At 35.5% G+C, this 27,649-nt stretch overlaps 1 protein-coding gene across 3 annotated transcripts in view; it reads left to right on the top strand.

Moving 5' to 3' along the window:
- The window catches only part of LOC128994101 (RNA-binding protein cabeza-like), a 74,900-nt gene that overhangs the window by 33,350 nt on the left and 13,901 nt on the right, over nt 1-27,649 (top strand). For all 3 annotated transcript variants that reach the window (XM_054418384.1, XM_054418374.1, XM_054418366.1), the window contains exons 7-9: nt 6,993-7,122; nt 7,536-7,751; nt 8,221-8,346. In XM_054418384.1, the coding sequence (XP_054274359.1) occupies nt 6,993-7,122; nt 7,536-7,751; nt 8,221-8,346 (472 nt within the window). The remainder of the gene's footprint in view (nt 1-6,992; nt 7,123-7,535; nt 7,752-8,220; nt 8,347-27,649) is intronic.

The following is a 27,649-nucleotide window of genomic DNA, read 5'->3' as shown; positions in this document are numbered from 1 at the left end:
TTAAAAGGATAAAGCATCAGTAATAATAAAAACTTTAAAATTAACAGGGAAAAGACCATAACAAGAACAAAGAATCATCAAGACTGCTTGGCCTCACATTTAAGCGTTAAAAAATATTCATTCTGCAAAAACTCATCAACTGAATAAAAAGCACGACTTGTAAGCCAATCTGATAATTTTGACCTATACAAATTAATACTTTCCTGATTTCTAAAATGTATTGGAAGTTTATTAAATAGTTTTATTTGCAAATATTTATAACTTTTGATAAATTTTGATAGCCTGGCTTGAGGAATATATAAATCTTTTGATTGTCTGGTGATATAACCATGGATTGAGTTGCAAGGAACAAATTTATTCAGATTATCTTTAACGGAAACTAAATTGTAAAAAATGAAAATATTAGAGTGTGTCATGATTTTATTTTCAGCAAAAAATGTTTTGCAACTAACCCTATCTGGAATTTCAAACATAATTCTGAATTCTGAACATTATCAAAAAAATAAATTATTAAACATTTTTCTTCAAAAAGTGCATAATAATAATAATGTTCAGTCAATTTTTAAATAAACACAATATTATCTTAATAAGTCTAAAAACATTGAGAATTGTCAAGACATCAAATAGTAGATAATCACGATAAGAACTGAACTGAACTAAATTAAGATGCAAGAAATAAAAGGATATGATTGAAGGCCTGACGAGATATGCAGTGCAGACTGCAGAAATAAATAAATATAAAAACACGTGATTATTCTTGTTGTTTTCCATGCACAAAATATTTTTGTTTTATGAATCGTATTAATCAAAAAAGAACATGATTGGTTTGGATCCAAAAAGGTGAAGAGACAAAGTAAAAAGTAAAATTATATATTAAAAAATATATAATTGACATATAGAGGAAATAGACCAAAACACTAAAATTAATAGAATAACACACAAAGTAAACAAGAAATGAAATAATGAACACGATGATTTAACACTGTCACTAAATTCTGTTATCTAGAAGGGTCGGTGAACTAATCAATAAATAGCCAAAACCAGTTTCCTCCCCCATTTCTCTCTCAGTCTCACCACCACCCCTCCCCCCCTGAGCCGGGAGGCCCAGCACTTTGTCCTTGAAACACCCTAGCCTCTTAAACAATAAACCCTTACACCAGCGTTGCTGTTTTGACAACAGAGTTATGAATGCATTCACTATTTTTCATTTTCCAGGATTAACTATCAATTATTATTATTTGCAAGTTACAAATAGGAAACTACATCACATTATGGTATTCAATGACCCATGTATTATCAAAAATTAATAATCCATTACTTATTTTGATAATAAAAAGCATTCATTACAGCACGCACCACTTATTGATATTTAAATAATCATCAAAGTAACTGTTACTTTATACAAAATAAAATAGATACAAAATTGTGTGGCCAGTCAAACTTTATAAACAAACATTTTATTCTATAAAATACAGATGGTAAATAGGGGTTGGTTTAAAGGAAATAAAATACAAAACAGATAATTAATTATTTTGATAAACATTAGAAAGCATGGTGTCTACTCTCCGGGAAATTCGGGAAAACCGGGAAACCTCCGGGAATTTTATCTTACCTTGAAATGTCCTGGAAAACTCCAGGAATCCACCCAAACCTCCGGGAATCCGGAGCCCAGTCATCGGAATCGTCGCCTAACCGAAACACTACCGCTTTTGTTGCCACGATCGCGGGAAACGATTATCGGTGTTGCCGAAACCGCAAGATATGCTCACGGGTATTGCCGCGATCGCGAGTGACGATTATCGGTGTCGCTGAAACCACGAGATATGCCTACGGGTGTTGCCGCGATCGCGGAACACGATTGTCGATGTTGCTAAAACCGCAAGATATGCTCACGGGTATTGCCGCGATTGCGGGAGACGATTATCGGTGTCGCCGAAACCACGTGAGATGCCTACGGGTGTTGCCGCGATCGCGGGAAACGATTATCGGTGTTGCTAAAACCGCAAGATATGCTCACGGGTATTGCCGCGATCGCCAGAGACGATTATCGGTGTCGCCGAAACCACGTGAGATGCCTACGGGTATTGCCGCGATCGCGAGAGACGATTATCGGTGTCGCCGAAACCACGTGAGATGCCTACGGGTGTTGCCGCGATCGCGGGAAACGATTATCGGTGTTGCTAAACCCGCATGATATGCTCACGGGTATTTCCGCGATCGCGGGAGACGATTATCGGTGTCGCCGAAACCACGTGAGATGCCTACGGGTGTTGCTGCGATCGCGGGAAACGATTATCGGTGTTGCTAAAACCGCAAGATATGCTCACGGGTATTGCCGCGATCGCGGGAGACGATTATCGGTGTCGCCGAAACCACGTGAGATGCCTACGGGCGTTGCCGCGATATGCGCACGGGTATTGCCGCGATCGCGGGAGACGATTATCGGTGTTGCTAAAGCCGCAAGATATGCTCACGGGTATTGCCGCGATCGCGGGAGACGATTATCGGTGTTGCCGAAACCGCAAGATATGCTCACGGGTATTGCCGCGATCGCGAGAGACGATTATCGGTGTCGCCGAAACCACGTGAGATGCCTACGGGTGTTGCCGCGAACGCGGGAAACGATTATCGGTGTTGCTAAAACCGCAAGATATGCTCACGGGTATTGCCGCGATCGCGGGAGACGATTATCGGTGTCGCCGAAACCACGTGAGATGCCTACGGGCGTTGCCGCGATATGCGCACGGGTATTGCCACGATCGCGGGAGACGATTATCGGTGTTGCTAAAGCCGCAAGATATGCTCACGGGTATTGCCGCGATCGCGGGGGACGATTATCGGTGTTGCCGAAACCGCAAGATATGCTCACGGGTATTGCCGCGATCGCGAGAGACGATTATCGGTGTCGCCGAAACCACGTGAGATGCCTACGGGTGTTGCCGCGAACGCGGGAAACGATTATCGGTGTTGCTAAAACCGCAAGATATGCTCACGGGTATTGCCGCGATCGCGGGAGACGATTATCGGTGTTGCCGAAACCGCAAGATATGCTCACGGGTATTGCCGCGATCGCGGGAGACGATTATCGGTGTTGCCGAAACCGCAAGATATGCTCACGGGTATTGCCGCGATCGCGGGAGACGATTATCGGTGTTGCCGAAACCGCAAGATATGCTCACGGGTATTGCCGCGATCGCGAGAGATGATTATCGGTGTCGCCGAAACCACGTGAGATGCCTACGGGTGTTGCCGCGATCGCGAGAGACGATTATCGGTGTCGCCGAAACCACGTGAGATGCCTACGGGCGTTGCCGCGATATGCGCACAGGTATTGCCGCGATCGCGGGAGACGATTATCGGTGTTGCTAAAGCCGCAAGATATGCTCACGGGTATTGCCGCGATCGCGGGAGACGATTATCGGTGTCGCCGAAACCACGTGAGATGCCTACGGGCGTTGCCGCGATCGCGGGAAACGATCATCGGTGTTGCTAAAACCGCAAGATATGCGCACGGGTATTGCCGCGATCGCGGGAGACGATTATCGGTGTTGCTAAAGCCGCAAGATATGCTCACGGGTATTGCCGCGATCGCGGGAGACGATTATCGGTGTTGCCGAAACCGCAAGATATGCTCACGAGTATTGCCGCAATCGCGAGAGACGCGTGAGATGCCTACGGGTGTTGCCGCGATCGCGGGAAACGATTATCGGTGTTGCTAAAACCGCAAGATATGCTCAACACGGGTATTGCCGCGATCGCGAGAGACGATTATCGGTGTCGCCGAAACCACGAGATATGCCCACGGGTGTTGCCGCGATCACGGGAGACGATTATCGGTGTCGCCGAACCCGCGAGATTTCCTCACGGCTATTGCCGCGATCGCGGTAGGCGATTATCGGTGTTGCCGAAACCGCAAGATATGCCCACGGGAATTGCCGCGATCGCGAGAGACGGTTATCGGTGTCGCCCAAACCGCAAAATATGAATACGGGTGTTGCCGTGATCGTTGACGGTGTGACGTTTTGTCGCTGATGTTGAAGATACTGCAAGATATGCTCACTGATATTCCCACAATCGCGGGAGATGATAACTGGTGTCGCCTTACCTACCAGTTATACTGTTTTATTATGTTGTATAAAATATTATTCTTTGGAAATGTTTTGTTTCAAATAATAATAATCATTATTAATAATAATAATAGCCTAATAATAATCATTTTCATTTATTAGCTGGTTGCGATTAGTTAAACGGGTTCCGATAGTAGCTCCTTAAAATTCAGGAATTTGTCTTGAATTCTCCTGGAAAACTCCTTGAATTTTTCAAACCAGGTTTAGTAGACACCATGGAAAGGTTATGGGATTGATTTAACTAAAATAACCGCAGGGAAACTTATAAGTAGAAAAGTCGTCACTGTTCAATCAGTACATTGTTAGAGAGAGCAGAGAGAGAAAGAGAGATAGCAGATAGGGGCGTTTGATAAGGAATCTGAAAAAGTAAACAAACAAGGAACAACGACACGACATGACGATTGATACTTGTTTACAGCCTTATTGTGTCGCCCACTACATTTGCACACGTGACCACTTTTTGTTTCTTCCTTATCTTTCATCCGTCCCAAAATAGAATTCCTGAAATTGTTTGTTGGTATAATCTCCCCTCCCACTCAAGGCGCAGTGCTCAGTGCGCACTGTAGGTTGTCACGGCAACCGTGTGTCGTCATAGCGACTTAGCCAATCACGCACTCGCACTGCGTTGTATATTACGATACGAATAGTTGTGTTAGAAAGACATCGCGATAGGTGGTAGTTTGTCTCTTTACTATCTCCTCAAAATTACGATCGATAATCATTGCGTCTTGACTGAGCTGAGGTTCGTGCTTATCAAACCTTGAATGCTTGAACAACGTAGAATTGTGATAACATTGTTTCCAATTACGACCCAAATTAAGTGTTTTTTTTTTAGTTTTGACTTAGTATTAAAAGCTCGGCTCGAACTTCGAGCTTTTTCAAAATGCCTCGAGCCGAGCCGAATAATGAAAAGCTCGACCAAAAAGCTCGAAGGTTCGAGTACTCGCACACCCCTAGTGTAAACCTACATTTATTTGTAACTATGTAAACCTGAATTTCTACCAAAGATGACAAATTTAACATCGGTGAGATAGGCTAAAGAAAACCCAAAACGATCAACATAATAAAAAAAGAACAAAACACTAAATACATAATAAGATATAGCTAGATTTCTTACATTACACGTATACCTCAATGTGTTATAAGGCGGGAATTTTTTTATTGACTTACGAAAAAATAAACACTAAAGTGCTGGTTACAGATTAAAAGATTAAGTATCGAAATAAAATATGGATTAATCAGTTGCAGTGTGTGCTCAGATTAAAAAATAAATTAACACAAATAAAAAAAGTGGGTTTCAATCTCATGCTATTTTGTTTGCTATCACAATCACATAATACAAGGGCATTAGCAGACATAAAGTGTTCTAGTCATAGGGAACTGAAGGTACTGATAAGTAACACAAAATAGTTGGTCAAATATAAAATTGAAATAATATTGTAAAATAAAAATGAAATGAATTAATAATTAAAAACAATATGGCAATATAAAAAAGTGATCACTTTGGTGAAGACGATAAGTGTTAGCATCGACTTTTTAACATCTAATCCCAGGGCAATCACCTACCAAACCACTAGTTACTCGATATTCACAAACGATGGCGAAGATAGTTTTAAACAAACATAAACAAACAATAAACTATCGATTTAAATGGTTTTTAACTTAAAATGACCAATGGGTGCTGCTAGCTTCACACCAGCAGTGCCCACTTTTTTTCTAATTCTAAAGAAACTAAGGCCAAACAAACAACGAAAATAGCTAAACAAACCTAAACAAACAAAAAACTATCGATTTCAATGGTTTTTAACTTAAAATGACCAATGGGCGCTGCTACCTTCACACCAGCAGTGCCCACTTTTTTTCTAATTCTAAACCAAATAAGGCCAAACAAACAACGAAAATAGCTAAACAAACCTAAACAAACGATAAACAATCGATTTCAATGGTTTTTAGCTCAAAACGACGAATGGGCACTGCTAGCTTCACACTAGCAGCGACCACTTTTTTCCTAATTCTAAAGCAACTAAGGCCAAACAAACTAAGAAAATAGCTAGACAAACGATAAACAATCAATTTCAATGGTTTTTAGCTCAAAACGACGAATGGGCGCTGTTAGCTTCACACTAGCAGCGACCACTTTTTTCCTAATTCTAAAGCAACTAAGGCCAAACAAACGACAAAAATAGCTAAACAAACCTAAACAATCGATTTCAATTGTTTTTAGCTTAAAACGACGAATGAAAAAACTAAAACTAAAAAACTAAAACTTAAAACCCACTTTATTTTTCGTTTTTAAAAGCAACTAAGGCCAAACAAACGTCAAAAATAGCTAAACAAACGATAAACAAACGATTTAGGTTATTTTGAAGTTTATTTTAAATATGGGCGCTGCCAGCTTCACATACCTAAGTTATAGTCTTATTGGTACCAAAGATTGTGTGTTTTATCGTCCTCTACTAAACTCACTAAAAAAGTCACTGAATGTTTGCTTGATCAACAGGCCAGACACCCTGTGTAATTATTTGTGTGTACGTTACTTTATGAGAATGCCCACCCCTCAATTATGTTGTACTGAGTATGGCTTTTGACACAGAACGGCGCAATGGTTGAAATGCCTTGCGGTCATGGTGGGAATGTCAAAATGACTGGAGGTACGATCATCGAAATGGACTTCGCCTCCTGCGTTCGCGGAACTATTGTGAACATCTCACCGGCGTCATCGTCACTTGGGATGATTTGCCTAGAGACACTAGTTCAAAATCTTTTAACTGACATAACCTAAAATAAAATAATCCAACCCACAGACCTCAACTGTTTTGTTGTGTATATTATAGATCTGCTAATTGTTTTGTTGGTTTGTTGCAGACCGACAAGAGGACTGGTAAGCCCAAAATCTGGATGTACAATGACAAAGCTACAGGAAGACCTAAGGGAGAAGCCACTGTTACGTACGACGACGCCAACGCTGCTAAGTCTGCCATCAGCTGGTTTGATGGTGAGAGAAATTAAGTTTAAAAATATATGATAACATAATCAAAATAACACAGAGTAGCATGTACAATCTTAAGCGTATTATGTCAGCGAAATGAAATTATGTGACCAAATTATTTATCGCTTCATTTTTATCACGCTAAGAATTCATTTAATATTACTGTATATAATTTATTTAAATGTTTCCCCCATCAATCAATATTAAAAGAACTTAAAAACTAAGTAGTTTTGATGAAAAAACTGCATTTTTATGACAATCAAAATTTAAGTACAATTCCAGGTCTTTACGGTTGAATGGACACCTAGAGTATTTCAGGCATTATTAACCCAGCAGCTGTCCGCTGATGTTGAACAATTTTACAGGTACCTTTGATTTTATAGAATTGGTATAGGAAGTGATTTGTTGGATTGTTCCAGGTAAGGAATTCAATGGAAGCACCATCAAGGTACAGATGGCTACCAAAAGGGACAATTGGAGTGCTGGCCGTGGCGGTGGTAGAGGTGGAGGTGGCAGTATGGGTGGTGGTGGACCACCTGGACGGGGAGGTGGAGGACGAGGTGGAGGCAGGGGCGGAGGCTTTAGAGACGGAGGAGATAGAGATGGCGGTGGACGCGGCGGCGGAGGTGGTGGAGGTAAGTTAGTAGAGTGACGAAAAATTTACCTTTCCAAATATTCATGGCTCTAAGTAAAACCTAACAGCTATGTCGCTTTAAAAAAAACCATTGACTGTACTTTTAATAAAAGATTGTGTTAGGTGAAATACCGGACAATTATGTATAGTGTAAAAAAAGGCTTATAAGTTATCCTGCTCTTTCTTTTTAAAATTACTGTCCTCTAGAAAATTTCTTATTTAACAGTCAAATTGTTATTTTAAAATCAACAGTTTTGATGTTTGTGCATGATGGGTTGCCTACATGTTATGATATTTTTTAGCCTACCTAGGAATATTCAGTATTTTTAAAATACGGATTTCCAAATATTAAAAATCTACATATCAATCTACGTTGTGAGTGGTGAAACTTGTTAATGTAACATACATTGCTAATAAAAACTACAGAAGTCATCTTCTCGGCTGAAGGTAATGAGATGGTATTTTCCTAGGATTCGGGAGTCGAGAGGGAGACTGGAAGTGCCCCAACCCTGACTGCAACAATACCAACTTTGCATGGAGACAACAATGCAACCGCTGCAACACTGACAAGCCAGGTGGTGGCGGTGGGGACGGAGGTAAGTGTCACTTGACGTTTCTATGAGAAAAAATATGTCACCAACAATGACTTATTTAACTCACCCATAATTTCTTAGGTGTTGAATTACGCTAGTGTTGCTGTGGCACGGATATCAGTGTTAAGGAAAATATGTTTTTATTTCACTTGCTGGTCATATTTGTTTAATAAAATTTTGAGATACCGTAATCAATTGTGGGAAACGATAGAGAAAACACAAGCACAGATTTTTTATGAGTGAAAGTGCTAGTCCCGCTACTAGCTTGCGGTTCCAAACATAACAAACCTAGGAGAAGAAATAATGGGGAATTTTGTACTTTCAAAAGGTTTATTTTGTGTAGTGGAATTGCCAACTACAGTATCCCAGCAGCAATTAGGTGTCAGCTGAATTTTGTTGTAAGATTCCATAAGTGTTATGTATTGTAAGTTTATATATAAAATCTTACTAATATTATAAATGTGAAAGTTTGTGTGTTTGTTTGTTTGAAGTTCAATCACGCATTAACTACTGGACGGATTGGGCTGAAATTTTGCATGATGATACCTCATATTCCCGATTAACATATAGGCATATTCTTATGTCAAAAACCCTTTCGGGCTCCGCCCCAGTGGCTCTGTAGTTCCCCATGTTAACCTTATGAGTATTCATATTTAAAGGGAATTAAAGAATTTAGTCAGCTGTTTCAACTAAAAAATTTGGTTCTATGATATGGAAAGTATTAAAAAGTTATGAGATTTACCAACAGGGTGCAGCACTATTATTTTTTTGCATTTATGAAAACAGCTTATTTGAACTAAGTAGCAACAAAAAACAGTGATTGGCAATGAGAACTGTCAAAGTAGGATTGTTTACTGTTATGTTTATGTTTTTAATTGCATGAATAATTTGTGATGTTTTGCAAAGTTTTAATTATTTATTTTTCTCTATTGTTTAGGTGCAGTGGTAGTAATGGCTATGGTAGATGTGTAATACTATAGTATAGCGTAAATTTTATTATAGTAAACAATTTTGTTCAAATGTGTCCTACCCCATTGCAAAAGCTAAGTTAGAGTATAACACTGCAATAAACATTTTGCACTTATATGCCAACCCCGTACGAAGGACGGGTACTCAGCTAGTAGTTAAATAAATGCAAGTTGAAAAATGAGCCTTTTTTGTCACTAGTTTATTTACATAAATTGAATCACATTTTTGAACTAACAGATGATTAAATTATTAAATGCATAGCATTTTAAACATAGAGATTCAACAGTTTCTTCCCCACTAAATTTGATTCATAAGTCCAGTCTTTTTCGTTGCTTTCTTGTTCTGGCTGATTTGCGAGGAACATCTGTTGAAGCATTGTCATCTGTTTGAGGATTATTATGTTCACTGGGTTGAAGCCTGATTTCTGCATTTTTAAGTTGATCATTATTATCTTCTCTGCGTTGGAGCCTGATTTCTGTATTTTCCAGATCATTGTCCTTGAATGTCACGTTCTGTTGTTGCCAACTGGTATTTTCTTTAGGAGATGAGCTAGAGTGTGTATTGTCCGTTGTTTCTGGCACTTCTGTTGTTTCTGGCACTGATGTTCTCTTCAACTGATCGATGTGTCTCTTGCCAATGTCACTGTTGTCCAGTTTGACTTTGTAGTGCAGAGCTCCAAGTTGAAAAATAACTTTTCCAAACTTCCAGCCGTCTAAGGGACGTACTAATATTCTCTCCCCCACTTTAAATGAGCGACTTGTTGAAAACCTGGATGTAATGATGTGTTTTTCTTAGGTGGTTTGAGAGCATCTAGTTTTGTTCTGATCTTTCGATTCAAATACAGTTCAGGCGGTGATTGTCTGCATTGTAGAGGTACAGCTCGGTAGCGAAACAGTATATCTTGAATTTGTGATTTAATATTCTTTTGAGGATCTTCAGCACAATTTTTCAACGATGTTTTTAACGTTTGCACATAGCGTTCCGCTAACCCATTGGTTGCTGGTTGTCCTGGGGCAATAAATTTTTGAAATATGCCTCTTTGTCGGCAAAAGTCTGTAAATTCTTGGCTAGTAAAAATGATGGCATTATCAGAAACTAGTACAGCAGGATATCCATGTGTAGAGAAGATATCATTTAGAAATTCTATTGTCGTAGCTGTGGATGGTGCGCTTTTGGTTATTCGAACCTCAGGCCATTTAGATATAGCTAGGCGTATCCAACATCACTCCTGATGTAAGAAAGATTGTAGCTGATGATTTTAACACGTTTTTCGCTTCTGTTGGATATAACCTTGCCAGTTCAATAAATAGCAGCGGTCCGCCGATCATCAACGACGCAGATTACAGGCAGGACACTGTGCTTACACTCCAGACAGTGACTGAACTCGACGTTATCAGACATGTCTACTCGTTACGTGGTGGGTCTGCTCCCGGTTTTGATGGTGTCTCGGCTGATGTTCTCAAAGAAAATGTAAATTCACTCTCTAAACCATTATTGCATATCATAAACTTAAGTTTGGCTAGTGGAATATTTCCGGACAAGTTTAAATTGGCAAAAGTTTTTCCTTTATACAAATCAAACTCCCACAAAGACAAAAATAATTTCAGACCAATATCTTTATTGAGTGCATTCTCTAAGGTGCTTGAAAAAATAGTTAAGGAACAAATGGTGGATTACTTGAACCAGAATCAGATCCTAGCAGACTGTCAATATGGGTTCAGAAAAGATAAAAATGTTACAGATGTTCTTTTTCATATCAACAAAGAAATTTTTAATGCTCTATCTGAAAACTTGCGCTCAGTATTAATTTTTTTAGATCTCAAAAAAGCTTTTGATAGTGTAGACAGGAAGCACCTAATTTCAAAATTATCTGCTATAGGTGTAGGGGGGAACGCTCTCTCATGGTTCGAAAGCTACCTCAGAGATAGGCGGCAATTCGTATACATTGATGGAGTCAATAGCAATGAGGTGCCTGTTGACTATGGGGTGATTCAGGGGAGTACCCTTGGGCCTATTTTATTCCTAATATATATAAATAATATTTCTAAATTACCAATTTTTGGAAAAATGTTTCTTTTTGCAGATGACACATTGATTTATGTTAAGGATAAGACATGGGAAGGTGTGAAAAGTAAAGCTCAATCAGATCTCAAATTAGTAAAAAAATGGCTCGACCAAAATGTACTATCTCTTAATGTTTCCAAAACAAAATTCATGCCTATTTCTCTCGCGTCAACAGCTGACTATAACCTAACCAATTTGATCTTGCACAGTTGTCTCAACCAATTCAATAACAGTTGTTCGTGCGATACCGTAGAGAGAGTTAACTCATATAAATATTTAGGAATAATTTTTGACTCACATATGAAATGGATAGAGCATATTAATTTCTTGCAAAATAAAACTAGAAAACTTATTTTTGCATTTAGACAGTTAAGTGATGTTCTCAGTTTTAAAGAAATTAAATCAACATAATTACCATAATTACCATCCTCTTGACCGATGACCATTTCTGGATAGGTCGCGTCAGTAATGATACAAATATCATAAAACTTACAAATAAAAAATACTTCAACATATAAATAAATAAATTAACTTGAGTGTCAGGCGGCATAAAAAATATTAAAAAACTAACTGGGCTTTGAAGTAATCCTCCAAGGAATAAAAACTCTGTTGGCAACACCACGACTTTAACTTCTTTTTGAACAGTTTCGGCTCCAGGTTCTTAATGTTCTCAGGCAGTCTATTAAACATCTTACAAGCCAGTAGTGGGAAACTGTCCTTCACTTTAGAAGTGCGGCATCTGGGAATAGAGATCAGGTCGTTGTTTCTCAGATTGTGACCGTGAAGCTGCCCTCTCATTTGAAAATCAGCTAAATTTTCTTTTACGTAGAGAAGGGAGCTCAACACGTAGTTCCCATAGACTGTCAGGATGCCAAGCTCTTGAAATAAAGGTTTGCAGTGTTGCCTATACTCAGCTCCTGTCATAATCCTCAAAACCATCTTCTGGTACAGAAGTACTCTCTCACATGCTGCAGAGTGCCCCCACAACAGCAGTCCATAGGAGATGTGTGTATGGAACAGGGAGTGATAGATGACGACAAGATACTGCAAAGTTACCAAATTTTTCAGTTTTCTGATCAGGGAGATTACTCTTGACAGTTTCTTGCACACAACGCTGACATGATCATTCCAAGAGAGCTTGCTGTCTAGATAGAATCCAAGCAGTTTCACTGGCTGATTTTCTACTTCAACTCCCGCGAGGGAGCAGATGAGCTGTTGAGTCTTGTCTTTGTTTAGACTTAGTTTGTTACGCTCGAACCATGTACTGGCTTTACTGAGGTCGATTTCAGCCCCCTGGAGCAGCATCTGAATGTCATTGTTGCGAGAAATTATTGTTGTGTCATCAGCAAATAAAAGGCAGTTAATATCATTTCCAAGGTCATTTATCATGACAAGAAAGAACAGGGGGCCAAGTACTGAGCCCTGTGGGACACCATGCTCAATTAGCTTTTTACTAGAGCTAACTCCCTTCACTGTGACAAATTGTTGCCTGTTCTCAAGGTAAGACCTGAGTGTAGCAAAGACTGTGCCTCTTATGCCATAATGATGGAGTTTATCTAGCAGGATTTTGTGAGAAACACAGTCAAATGCTTTACTCAAGTCGCACAGGGTGAGTGCAACCGCTTCACCACCTTCAAAAGCCTCATAGACGCAGCTCACCACATCTTTAACTGCTGTTGAAGTAGATCTTCCTGATCTGAAACCATGTTGTTTGTCTGAGAAGATAAAATTTTGTTCAAAAAAGTCTGTTAGTTGGATCTTGATTACGGTTTCGACTACTTTGCTCAGAATGGGAGTGATGGATATAGGCCTATAGCTATTTAAAAGTTGCGGGTCACCCTTTTTGTAGATTGGTACTGTCCGGGATATCTTGAGTTCATCGGGAAAAATACCTGTGGCTAAGCAATAGTTGACTACAGTAGCAAGAGGAGATGCAATGGTATCAATAATCTTAATTAATATTGTTGTAGTCATTCCATAGGCATCACCACTTCGCGAGTGCCGAAAGTTCTTTACAATTCTAGTTATTTCCTGCTGGTTAGTAGACCTCCATTTATCAAAAACTAGATTAGGTTGAGGTTGGACACTAGTGGCTGCTATACTTTCTGGAATGCCTTCAACAATCTCCTTAACAGCAGTAATAAAGAAAGAGTTTACCTGTTCAGGGCTGGCTGAGCATTCCACACTTGCCGTTTTCCTATGAGAGTTGACAAGACTCCAGGCTGCTTTGCAAGGGTTCGGGGCATTTTCAATAAATGCGATGTTGGCGGCCTTCTTCGCTGCATCTACCATATTTTGCATATGTACAGTCGGTTTTGTCTTATGGAATATTAGCTTGGGGAGGGGCGTACAGTTCACATCTCACAGGTCTGATTCTGGTTCAAAAGTCTATCCTAAAAGCTGGTTTCAAAAAGTGTAAAAGATACCCCTCAGATTTACTATTTCATGAAACTGGAATATTCCCCATTTCAAAATTGTTTATCAAAGATCTTCTAATTTTTATATTTAAAAACTTCAATTCAATTTTTACTTCCATAACCCACACTCATAATACAAGATATGCTAATAGAATTGGAATTTCTACTATTCAGCAGCATAAATCCTTTTCAAAAACAAATTGTTTCTACATAGCACATATTTTGTTCCGGAATTATTCCACTATGTATAAAGCAACTCAGTTATTTCATTCTCCTACATTAGGTGTATTCAAAAATCGAGTTAATAGATGGTTATTGGATATCAGCGATGAAGAGGCCGAGGCTCTTATCACTACTGATAACAGGAGACCTGCCACTGTCTGACAGCACTGAACGGACAGGGCCTCTGCAAACTCTTGCAACCAACAAAATTCTTTTCCATTTTATTTATTGGCTTCCCCTTAAACAATTCTGTTAGTAAAAATTAAATTAATATTTACTCCATTTTTTTATATAATCTTTAAACTTATCTTTATCTTTACACGTTCCCATAGCACATAGTACATTTTTATTATTTATTCTTCAACTTTTTCTTCAATTTCAAATTAGCTCAAAAAAAAAAATATATATATATAACTTTTAACAACTCGAGTCTACGCACAGACCACTGAGGTCCATGTAGACTCATTTCCATTATCTATTACATTAGTTATTATTCAACCCGGAGCAAACATATTCAACTAGTATTTAAGTTTTTTACTATTATAACTTTATAAATTTAATTTTACTAGAATTAGTTTACGTAATAAATTTACTCTATAATGCTTCAAGACTATATATATTTGTATTTTATTTTTTTGAAAAATTGTAAATTTTTTATATATTGTGGAAATAAAACTGATTTGATTTGATTTGAGCATCAATCGCTACTAGGAAATGGTGTCCATTAAATGGTCTGTAGTCCATGTGAACTCTTTCAGTTTTCCTTAGGGATTCCCAAGGGTGAAAACTTTTGTTGGCTTTTTTGACTGTAAAGCGCAAGTTGCTGCACATGATCAAACTTTATTTTCAATGTCTTTGTCGATTCCGGGCCAATAACAGTGGAGTCTTGCGAGTCGTTTCATTCTTACCATTCCTATGTGTGTTGCATGAAGCTCTTCTAAAACATGAGAGCATAGTGATTTTGGAATGTAGACACGTTCTCCTCTGAATACAATTCATTGATTGGTTGAGTAGATTGGATCATTTGCACCTTCTTTTATTTGTTTCATAAGATCTTTCATTCCTGGATCCTACACAGTTTCTTTTGAAATTGAATCACTCGTGATGTTGATTTATGAGATTTGAAGGATTGAATTCTGTTATATTTCATCTTCTTTATTCAGTGCTGTGTCGATACCACGATGTTCCGTTGTTTGAAAAGTCCTGGATAGAAAGTCTACATTTTGGTGTTGTTCTGCTTTCCGATGTTTGATGTTGTATTCAAATCCTCTGAGGAAAACTGCATAGCCTTAATGTCGACCAGCTGTCATTGGAGGGACATTCTTTGGGTGAAATTTTCGGGAGTGTTGCACGATGTCCAAGTGCCACGACGTCCAAAGATATTATTCAGTGCCACGGCGTACAAAATTTTTTTGAGTTGTTGCACGACATCCAATATGAATTATTTGACTGTTGCACGACGTCCAAGTGCCACGACGTCCAAAAGTACAGTAACTGCCAAAAATATAGTCTTTCTACAAGCTTTGGACGTCATGAAATTAGACGTCGTGAAACAGCAAACTATTTAATTGTAAAAAAAAGTATCATTTGCACCACGTCCAAAGCCTCTGCCAGTTGCACGACGTCCAAGTGTCACGACGTCCAATAAATATTTGACTGTTGCACGACGTCCAAGTGAGTAAGATAAGTAAGAACATACTCAGAACCAGCAAGAGAATTTACTTCCATCGGTCCAACCAAGTCAGAGTGTACCAATTCTAGCAGTTCACTATTGTTACTGCTACTTGGTTGGAAAGGTATTCGGTGGCTTTTGCCAAGTACACATGATTCACAAGGATTATCATGCTTTTTATCAGAAAGATTTATTCCATGCACCAAGCCATTTGACAATTTTGTCAGATCATCATAGTTCAGGTGAGCCATACGTTTATGCCACAGGTGAGCCATACGTTTATGCCACAGGTGAGCTATACGTTTATGCCACAGGTGAGCCATACGTTTATGCCACAGGTGAGCCATACGTTTATGCCACAGGTGAGCCATACGTTTATGCCAGAGAATTTGATCATTGCATTTTGCAGTCATGGCTGTGCCTGAAGAGGGTTGAACGTCTAATTTAAACAAGTTGTTGACCTTAGAAGCTGTGGCAATTACTTCATTGTCACTATTGAAAATCTGAGCTCCTTCGTTGTCAAAAATCACAGTGTTCCCTTTGCTCACAATTTGACTGACAGACAGTAAATTTTCATTCAACTGAGGAACATAATATACATTTTGAACTTTAACATCTGATGAAGTACCTGAAATATTTCCAGAAAGGTTTGTATCTCCAATTGTGTCACTTACCATAGTGGAATTATTGGCGGTTGTAATACTCAATTTTGGAGATTTCCTTTTATTTTCAAGTATCACACTGTCAACACATACATGAGCACTAGCCCCTAAATCTAGATACCAATCACTACTTACATCTTTTTGCATTGAGAAGGCAGCAAAGAGTGAATTGTCCTGTTTAGACTTACAACTGTCTCTTTCATTTCTGGTGCTGATGTTCCTGGATTCGTCACAGTTCCTTGATATGTGACCATAACTGTTGCATTGGAAACATCGAGGACCCTTGTAACATTTGCCATCTTGTCGTTGCTTGTCTTCGGTGGGTTTCTTTTGGCTTGAAGTGTTGTGTCTGTGGCTGTTCTGAAAACTTGGTTTTGAATTTTCTCTTCGACCATAACCGTACATCGCAATGCATTTGGAAGATTCATTTTCCACGGATACATCTTGAAGTAGGCTAGTTTAATTTTGATTGATTCAGCCGTTATCTTGACACCAGAACTTTCAATACCCATGATCATTGGTTGGAATTGATCCGGTAGTCCAGCAAGTAAAATTGTTCCTACCCACTCATCATCCACATGTTAGTTAGCTTGTGGGCCGTTGATACGATTTGATTAACATAATCTTCTATGGACTTAAAATTTTCTAACCTTGTTGTTGTTAAAAATCGCAGCAAACCAACTCTGTCAGGGGTCAAACCCCTGTCAGAAAATGCCTTTTCTAAATTTTCCCAGGCTTTCTTGGCTGTTTCTGCTGATTGAACATGGACATAATTAACTGAATCAATTAGCAAGATAATTTTAGATTTACATTTTGTCACTTTCTTTCTATCTTCTTCAGTTCCCAAAATACAGTCCCAGAGCTCACAATCTTCCAAATATGCTTGAACGGCAACTTTCCATTTATCATAGTTTTCACGGCCTTTCAATTTCTCTATTGAGGGAGGTTGATACATTTGAAAAGTTGGTGAACTTGGACAAAATAATCAGAGAAATTAAAATTCAGTAAACAGGAGGCCCATAACCTGATGTTGGTGAAATAGCAGAGTTGAGCTGCAGCAATTTCCCTGATTATATAAAATGATTTAGACAGTTAGTTAACATGAAACCAATGAAACTAATTTAATTATTGGGAATAAGATAGAATGCAAAATACAACAACTGAATGTAAACAGACTCAACTATAAACAAACTCATAACAATATAGAAATATAACAGTAGATAGTAATGTGCCAATCCTAAACCAAAAAAGGAAGACTTCAATAATTTAATGAAATTTGTTGTTTTTCAATACTAATATGTAAAATTTTTGCCTCTTTTCAGCCAATTTCTAACATTTTTCTAGAAAACGTATACAATTTTGATGAAATTTTCATGAATATATGAGACGTAGGAATTGGCTAACTCAGGAACTCGCTAACTCGGTCGTGTGTCGGAACTGGCTAACTCTGGAACTGGCTAACCGTCTCGGTCAGGAATTGGCTAACTCCAGAACCCGCTAACTCGATTTTGTCTCGCGGCGGAATTCGCTAACTCAGAAGTCGCTAACCCGGCCGCGCCCACTGCTCGGAGCGTTGCCAACCTTGTACGACAAAATAATCTTACACTGCCGTATTTCAAAATGTCAGTGTCTATAAAGATACAGTAAATGTTATTGTTTTTTGTTATCAATTCCACTTTTAACAGATAACTAGCCCAAAGTAATTAAAAGACAATATAAAAATAATGAAAAGGGGGTTTTATATTAAACTGTACAATGGCCAGTTAAATGTTTATGATTTCGATCTTAAATATAAATGCCATCAGTATAAAAGAAAATAATAGAATATGAAAAATATTTAAAATTTAGTTTAATTGGTAATAAGTAATTTAACCACTGCGAAATTAAGCTAAAATACACGCAAGTTCTTAAACACGGAAAACAGATTTAATTGTAATGTAATAAATCAAAACCATTAATTAATACAGTCATCAACCATCGTAACTTTCATAACTAATTCATAGATTTTAAATTAAATGTTTGTCGTTGAACCGGCCAACTAACGTGTACAAATATGATGACATAGACTAAGTTTTTATCTAGGCCTAATAGTTTGAACCAAAGCATTGTAGGCCTACTAGTAAATAGTTGCCTAATTCTAGAATGTGTTGAATTTTTTAGCAATAATGTTACATGTTTTAAAACAGTTTTTAGATTGTACACCTAATCACCACTAGTAAAAAACAGAAGATATAATATTCATATAATAAAACGTGACAGGGTTATTTTAATTCACGATTCTTAATAAACGAATTGACGGATTTTCCTGATTTGGGTGTTGGGTTTCCTTTATATTGCTTTCACAATCGATATAAACTATGCCAAGCCATTGCTCGGTTCACCGTTCCCCGGTACTGAGCTCCACAATAGACAATAGCTTTGTTTTTGGATAAGATCAAGTATGTTTAGCTATGGCCACCATTCATAAGAATTGTAACAAACAAGAACGCCTGGGCCCATTTAGAACCAGCCTGGAGAAAAACTCCAGACTTTTAAAAAGTAGGCCTACTGAAAGACGTAAAATTAATGTTAATTGATTCAACAAAATTAAGAGGATGACCCGGGTTCTACACTAATAGCCTACGATAAAAGAAATTTACAAGTTGTATTTATGCATAGACTAACTTTTAATGCAATCCATGAATACATTAGGCCTACCACTTTATATTGTATTGATAAATATTTATTTAAATTCAATAGCTCTATTTAAAAATACATTACCACTACAATGTAATTCTGTAATGACGTTTAACGTGTATATTTTATTATGATTTATGATTTAAGGTTACTCCAAGCCCAGTATATAAAATACGAACTCAATAATTTTATTTGCAGAAGTTCACAAAATGGTATTTATTCGAATAAAAGAAACAAATGGCGGACTACGAAAATAGATATTGCATAACATGTAATAGATCCAAATTAAATGTTCATTTTTATCTTTTTACATACCAATAAGCTACTATTTAAGTAAGAAACCCACATATAAAACATACTCCCTTATATTAGTACATTTCTCATCCTTATGGATCATCTGAAGACAGTTGTATTGTTAGTTCTGCCCGGTGCACTGTCTTTAGAGGTCGTTTTTTGTTTACAATTGTTTCTTGTTTTCAGTACTTTAAAACCTCGTTTAACCAAATAAAACGTTCTAATCACAACTAATAACATGTCCCCTAGTTATATAACCAAACAGTAAAGAACAAATCATGAAGTTAACTATAAAATAATAGAAACACAATTTTGTCGACACTAGCGATCAGTGTCACCGGACATGAACTAGACACGAAAAACGAGCTACAAAGTTTACAATGGGATGTAAAGTTTACTTGTGTTGGTTAGTCTATGGTAAGATTATAATGCATTTTCCACCCTAATAATCATAAGAACTTCTCTGTGGTTAAACATAACCACAAGAATCAAAATCAAAATTATCATTATTATCATAATTAATTATCATTATCATTATGTATCAAAATTACACTGTTTCTTGTTATTGTTATTGATGTTAATTATTTACACTGTTTCTTGTTATTGTTACTTTTTTCACAATATTTTGTAACTGTTGCAATTCACTCAAACTGTCCACCACCACCACCAAACTTCTTACTCATTTATTGATGTTTTCTATTGTATATCTTGTTGCATGTAAATCTTGTCTAATGTATTATTTTGTAAAATGGTGATTGCCGTCGGAATGAATAAATAAATAAATAAACATACTTCTAAATATATTTATTTTATCGACTACGTTGATCTTACTCCTAATTAATCGTAGGATACGACATTATGGTACCGGTACGATCTAGGTACTACACTTTCGGCAACACTGGCCAAAAATATTCGTGCTTGGCTCCCATTGGACGGCCCGCGAGGCTTCTGATTGGGAGTTAGCGAGTTCCGCCGAGGGACCGAGTTAGCAACTTCCGTACGAGGACGGAATTCGCTAACCCGGCTCTAGAGCGGGTTAGCGGGTTCCGGAGTTAGCCAATTCCGAAACCGAACAAGTTAGCGAGTTCCTCTCATCGACCAAATTTGAAGATAGGGCGTTTAACATGGGGTTAGCGAGTTCCAGAGTTAGCCAATTCCGCGGACCCGAATATATCTATATTTTATATAAAACTGACTACAAAACAAAATGTTTTTAAAAACAAGTAAAACTTTAAAATATATTATTGAATAGTTTGTAAAAATTATACAAATTGAATTAAAACAGTTTCTTTCTCTTTGAATGTTTTAATTTCAGTAATTATTAAGTTTAAATCTTTTTTATTTAATTCTTTAATTGTTTTCTCATCAAATATACCAATAAATCTATGAGGCTAAAAAGATGAATTAATAATATTACTAGTTTATAAAAGTTTAATTGAAAAAAATACTGAAGAAAATATAAATTGACTAGTTGATTACTTATTTTATTGAAAAAGTTCTCTAGAAAAAATAAATTAATCATTAATTTGGGTATATTACTTATATTTTATAAAAACATATTTTCTAAGTAAAAATTATTCTTATTAAATAAAGGAATTTTTTTCCATCTAAATGGAAAGACAAAATGAAAATATATTATGTCCTTATTGTATTAAAAATATATATTCTAAAAACTATGCAAGACATTATAACTCAAAGAAATATTTAGAAAATAAAATCAAATTTGAAAATGAAGTTAATAATATAAAAATATGGTGTAAACAAAATTATATTAATGATTATAAAAACAAAAATCTAAATCAATTAAAAGAAATGAAAAAGTCATATGATCCAACAAACTATTCTTTATTTAAAGAAGAAAAATTAAAGGAAATTGCTAACAAACTATCTGTTAGAAATTATACAAATTTAGTAAGAAATGAACTGATTAAAAGACTAAATAAAATTAAACAAAATCCTAATAATTAGAATATAGATCATTGAAATTTATTCAAGATTTAGCTGTTAAAAATAATATTAAAATTGTAAATAAAACTAGAAAGGAATTGACTGAATTATTGACTGATCATCTTAAAAATAAACCAATTCCAAAAGAAAATATAATAAATATTCAAGAAGCTTCTTCATTAAAAGGTTATTTTCAAGAATATATTCTAACAAATTCAAATGATGGTTTGGATACATCTGATTATTTAGAATCACAAAGAAGTGAAATTCAAAAATTGTTTGAAAAACAAGAATTTGCAAATATAAAAGGACAATTAGCTTTAATATGTGAATATCAAAGAAAATTGGTTAGTGGTGAAAATCAAACCAGTACAATGTATTATGGTCTTAGGGGTTCAGATATCTTAAATATTAATGAATTTATAAATGATCAGTTTACAAAATTGATATTAAGAGAAAATTTGAATCAACCATCAAATGGTAGTGGTTGGTCATTAAGTGGATGTTTAGAATTAAATCTCAAATTGTATAAAGTTAATTCATTAAATGCTGGTACATATATTGAACTACCAAATAAAATCAAAAACAAGAAGTGTTGTATAAATTTTAAAAATAAAGATGAATATTGCTTCATTTATGCAATTAGATGTGCGATTGATAAATATAAAAATAGAAAATTAGATAATCCAGTTAGGGTTAAACAGTATCAGAGTTATATAAATGATGAAATTTTTAAAGGTTTATCCAATAACATTAAAAGATATAAAATTATTTGAAAAAAGATCATTTGATCCTAAATATAACTATCTGTCCATGTCAATTAATGTTTATAGAATTGATGAAGATGTAAAGATTGTTCCATTACAAATATCTGAAAATTAAAATGCAAAATTAGACATTGATTTGTTGTATTCTAAAGATGGTGACAACTCACATTATATACTAACTAGCTGTAAACCGCGGGCTTTGCCCCGTTTAACTTCTTAATTTTCAAGATGATCTCGTTCGCATGGCTCAATCACGTCCTGGTAGAAGTTCGTTCGCTACGCTCACTCACCTTTAGGTTGGAGCTCGTTCGCTGCGCTCACTTGCCTTCAGGTTAGCTCGTTCGCTACGCTCACTTGCCTTCAGGTTAGCTCGTTCATTACGCTAACTCGCCTCCAGGTTGAAGTTCGTTCACTATGCTCACTCACCTTTTGGTTGAAAATTAGCTGTTGTCATTAATGTAAAAGAAATAATAGTGCTGCACCCTGTTGGTAATCCTTGTAACTTTAATGCTATTGAACATCATAGAACAGAACCAACTTGTTTAATTGAAACAGCTGTTGAGATTCATTAATCCCATTTAAATATGAGTACTCATAAGGTTAATATGGAAAACTCCAGAGCCACTGGGGCGGAGCCCGAGATTCCGATCAGAATAAAAACAGCTTAGTTTTCCTATTTAATGCCTAAAGAATCAGTGTACCAAATTTCAGCCTCCTAGGTAAATGGGAAGTGGGAGAATTAGTGATGAGTGAGTGAGTGAGTGAGTCAGTGAGGGCTTTGCCTTTTATATTATATACTAATACTAATAACTGATTTAAGTAAATTAGTTTCCAACCAAGTTTCAAAAAATGGTCATAAACTATATATTTGTAGACGATGTTTGACACATTTTTATAAAAATAGTGATTTGAATAATCATTTAATAATTTGTAAATCTCTTGTACCTTGTCGACCAATTATGCCATTTCCTGGTGAAACTGTTAAATTTAAAAATTATTATAAAAAACTCGAACATCCTTATGTAATTTATATGGATTTTGAAAGCATTCTGAAAAAGATTAATACTTGTGAAAATAATCAAAACAACTCATATACAAATAAAATTCAGAAACGTATACCTTATGGATTCACAATTTATTTAGTTTCTAGAGTGACTAATCAAATGTATAAACCAATTTGTTATAGAGCAAAAACAGATGAAGAGTAAAAAATGTACCAAATAAATTATTTGAAAACTTAGATGAGATTTCAAAGTATATCGCTAACAAATATAATTCAAAAAACAAAAAGCCTATGAGTTTAACTAAAAATGAAGAAATTGAATATCATAAAGCAAGTGTTTGTCATATTTGTGAAACTAGTGGTTTTGATAATGACACAAGACGAAAGGTAAGAGATCACTGTCATTTAACAGGAAAATTTAGAGGTGCAGCACATTCAAGTTGTAATTTAAATCTAAAACTTCCACAAAATATACTTGTGTTTTGTCAAAATAGTTCAAACTATGATACACATTTTTGTTTATTAAAGAATTAGCTAAAAAATATGGTAAAATTGATTTAATAGCAAATACTGATGAAAAATATATAAATTATTCAGGTAATTCAGGATATGGTTATGAATTTGAAGATGATAAACCTAGAAAATTTGTAAAATTCTCATTTGTAGATACGTTTAGATTTATGGCCTCATCAATTGACAAGTTAGCAAAAAATCTAAAAGAATTTAAACACTTGACTAAATTTATAAAGAACATTGATATAATTGAAAAAGATGATGAAACATTTGCAATATTATCTTCTAAAGGTATATTTCCTTATGAGTTTATAGATGATATTGAAAAATTAAATTATGATAAAATATTAGATAAAGGACAGTTTTATAGTTCTTTAACTGATGAAAATATTAGTGATGATGATTATAAATACTATCTAAAAGTTTGGAACAAATTATAAGTTAAAACATTAGGAAATTATTCTGATTTGTACAATATTCAAGATGTGATGCTAGCTGATGTATTTGAAAATTTTAGATCAGTTTGTTTAAAGAACTATCAATTAGATCCTGCACATTATTTAACACCACCATCATTAGCATGGGACTCTGTTAAAATTAACAAAAATAGAATTAGAATTGATAAGTGATTATGATATGTATTTGATGATTGAAAAAGGTATAAGAGGTGGAATTTCTCAATGTGTTACAATGTATTGTAAAGCAAATAACAAATATACCAAAAATTATTATCCTAATAAACCTGAAAATTATATGTTACTAGCTGTACCCGCGGGCTTTGGGATCATCTTCAAATGGTCCAAAGTCGTTTGGTCCACAGTTTATATTGCCGTTCGTTTGGTCCAAAATCGTTTGGTCCAACAGTTAAAAACTCGTTCGTTTGGTCCAAAATCGTTTTATCCAATTTCATTTGGTCCAAAATCGTTTGGTCCAACAGTTAAAAACTCGTTCGTTTGGTCCAAAATCGTTTGGTCCAACAGTTAAAAACACGTTTGTTTGGTCCAAAATCGTTTGGTCCAAAAGTACAGGCCAAACTAGAAGTAAAATGTTGCATTGTAGAGTAAACTTATGAAATATACTGTACGTTTATATTGCCGTTCATTTGGTCCAAAATCGTTTGGTCCAACAGTTGTAAAACAGTTCGTTTGGTCCAAAATCGTTTGGTCCAACACATTAATACGAGTTCGTTTGGTCCAAAGTATAAACTATTGCGTCCCTCACATTGAAGGCGTTCAAATATCCGCCGTCGTATACAATAATAATATTAATACAGTTTTTGCTTTAAACATGTTGACTTTCTATGTTTTTAACGTTAAAGACGCCATGTTTTGTTGTATTCAAACCACTAAAGCGTACATAAACAAACTTAAAGCTCAAAAGTGTATCACACGGTTGGAAATCTTATAAATGAACAGTTTTTATCACATTTGGCGACCTTTTAATATACAGAGTGTATAGAAATTCAGTGGACCAACGTGTTTTAAATATTTATAATACACCTTAATTTGTATTGTTGTACCGGTACCTATTTACAATGGAGTGTTTACTATTGATCCTCCATCGTTGTTTATAATTAATTCTTAATCAAAAGGTTAAAATAGAACATGAAAATTACATTAATTAGCCTACTCATATTTTCTGGACGTCCACAATTTCCTGGTAAAAATCTTGTCTTACAGAATTATATTTAAGGATCTTATTTTCTTATTTTAAAATTGATGTTCTTCTGTATAATGTCATGTTTAGCAATATAACGTTCCATTACGAACAATTATATAATCTTAATATTACAGTAACTCTTTCAATCATTTCTTATTGCATTATGTTATATCTATTGTACTGGTTGGTGTCTGCCTTTTTGACTACTTTTGCCGATATTTTGTCTTATTATTCAAGACCGAAAGATCATCACGAGATTATTGTTATACATGTGTATTTAATCATTGGACAATTTCCCATTATGTAATACGATACAGAATAATACAAGTGCAGAAGGCTTTTACAGTCTATGAAAATGAATGTTAAATAGGCTACTTTTATTTATCATAGACATATCATTAAGGTACATCAATTATAGGTATACTCTTTGTGATATGCATAATTGTCTGAGACAAACATTCAGGCACGTTGCCCATATTTTTTTAAATAATAGTGGTTTTCAGTTAATGGATTACATTTTTAATAATTTTATGAATAAATGCATGATAAGTTATAGAAAGTTATTAATCCTAAATTTCAGTTTATTACAGACTTTTAGAGAGTTTACTTTGATGTATTAATTCAGCTTAGTGAAAGAATACACAATAGAGCCAATGAATGTTATTCAACTAAAGAAGTGTTGTACATGTTTACTGACGCTACTCAGCTACAAAAATCATTGATCTCTCTAAGTTACTTACCCAGACGATACTCAACATCGACTTGCCTCGACATCCCCTTCATTTCTTAATTATCTATCATTCTATTTAAATTCATTAATATCCGTAAAGTGGTTCAAAATATCAAAATAAAAAACGCGTGTATATATATATATATATATATATATACAGGGTGAGTTTTAATTGTCCCCCCCCCCCAACTTTTTTCTACATTTTTTCAAATATCAATCCCAGACCACTTCCAAACATTGTTGGGTAGTAAGTACTTCATTTTGACAAGGTGGTCATTTCCGGCCGCCATCTTGGATCCGCCATATTGGATGCAAAACTTTTTTTTCAAATGTAAAGGTGGGGTTGTGACCCATTATTTCGAACTACATTTTTACCCTGATAACAATGCCGCAAACCGTTTTTAAAAATCTTGATTCATTCTAAAGTTACGAGGGCTTTTTAAAACTTTATTTTTAGCCCATTTTAACATTGTGCATTTACAAACTAAGACCATAATCCCAAAATAGTGCTAGATAATGATAAGTATACACTACCAGTAATTGTCCACCTATTTTCACTTGGTTATGACTGATGTATTTTTTTCGGCCGCCATCTTGGATCCGCCATTTTGAAATGTGATAAATTATTTTAAATATGAAGGGGGTGTCGTGACCCATCATTTTGAACTACTTTTTTAAGCTAAACTCAATGCCGCAATCCATTTTTTGTTATCTTGTTTTATTTATGAAGTATTTAAATTTTTTTGTTAAAAATGTCAATATTTCAAAATCAAAAAATGAAAATGAAAAACAGATTATGGAATTAAGTTCAGCTTAAAAAAGTAGTTAGAAATGATGGGTCACAACACCCCCTTCATATTTAAAATAATTAATCACATTTCAAAATGGCGGATCCAAGATGGCGGCCGAAAAAAATACATCAGTCATAACCAAGTGAAAATAGGTGGACAATTACTGGTAGTGTATACTTATCATTATCTAGCACTATTTTGGGATTATGGTCTTAGTTTGTAAATGCACAATGTTAAAATGGGCTAAAAATAAAGTTTTAAAAAGCCCTCGTAACTTTAGAATGAATCAAGATTTTTAAAAACGGTTTGCGGCATTGTAATCAGGGTAAAAATGTAGTTCGAAATAATGGGTCACAACCCCACCTTTACATTTGAAAAAAAATTTTGCATCCAATATGGCGGATCCAAGATGGCGGCCGGAAATGACCACCTTGTCAAAATGAAGTACTTACTACCCAACAATGTTTGGAAGTGGTCTGGGATTGATATTTGAAAAAATGTAGAAAAAAGTTGGGGGGGGGGGGGACAATTAAAACTCACCCTGTATATATATATACAGTATCAGACTAGTATTTATCCGGCACGCGTTGCAGTACTAAAAACTAACTATTAAATGTATACAAAAAATATAATAAAATTTAAAAATATCAAATATAAAAATATATAAAAACTAGCAGAGTACCCGTCCTTCGTACGGGGTTGGAATATAAGTATAAAATGCTTATTGCAGTTATACTCAAGCTTTGCGATTGCAATGGGTGGAGGACACAGTTTAATTTTTTTAAATTTACAGTATTCTATAGTATTACACATCTACCATAGCCATAATGTTCTACCATTTTACCTAAACAATAGAGAAAAATAAATTATCAATTCGCAAAATATCACAAATTATTCATGAAATGAAAAACATATACATA

The sequence above is a fragment of the Macrosteles quadrilineatus genome, unplaced genomic scaffold, assembly GCF_028750875.1.
Source record: "Macrosteles quadrilineatus isolate MER2022 unplaced genomic scaffold, UCM_ALF_1.0 Scaffold_1__1_contigs__length_201487025, whole genome shotgun sequence".
Classification (NCBI taxonomy): domain Eukaryota; kingdom Metazoa; phylum Arthropoda; class Insecta; order Hemiptera; family Cicadellidae; genus Macrosteles; species Macrosteles quadrilineatus.
Note: the sequence above shows the minus strand (reverse complement) of the source record. Positions and strands in the feature narration are given on the sequence as shown.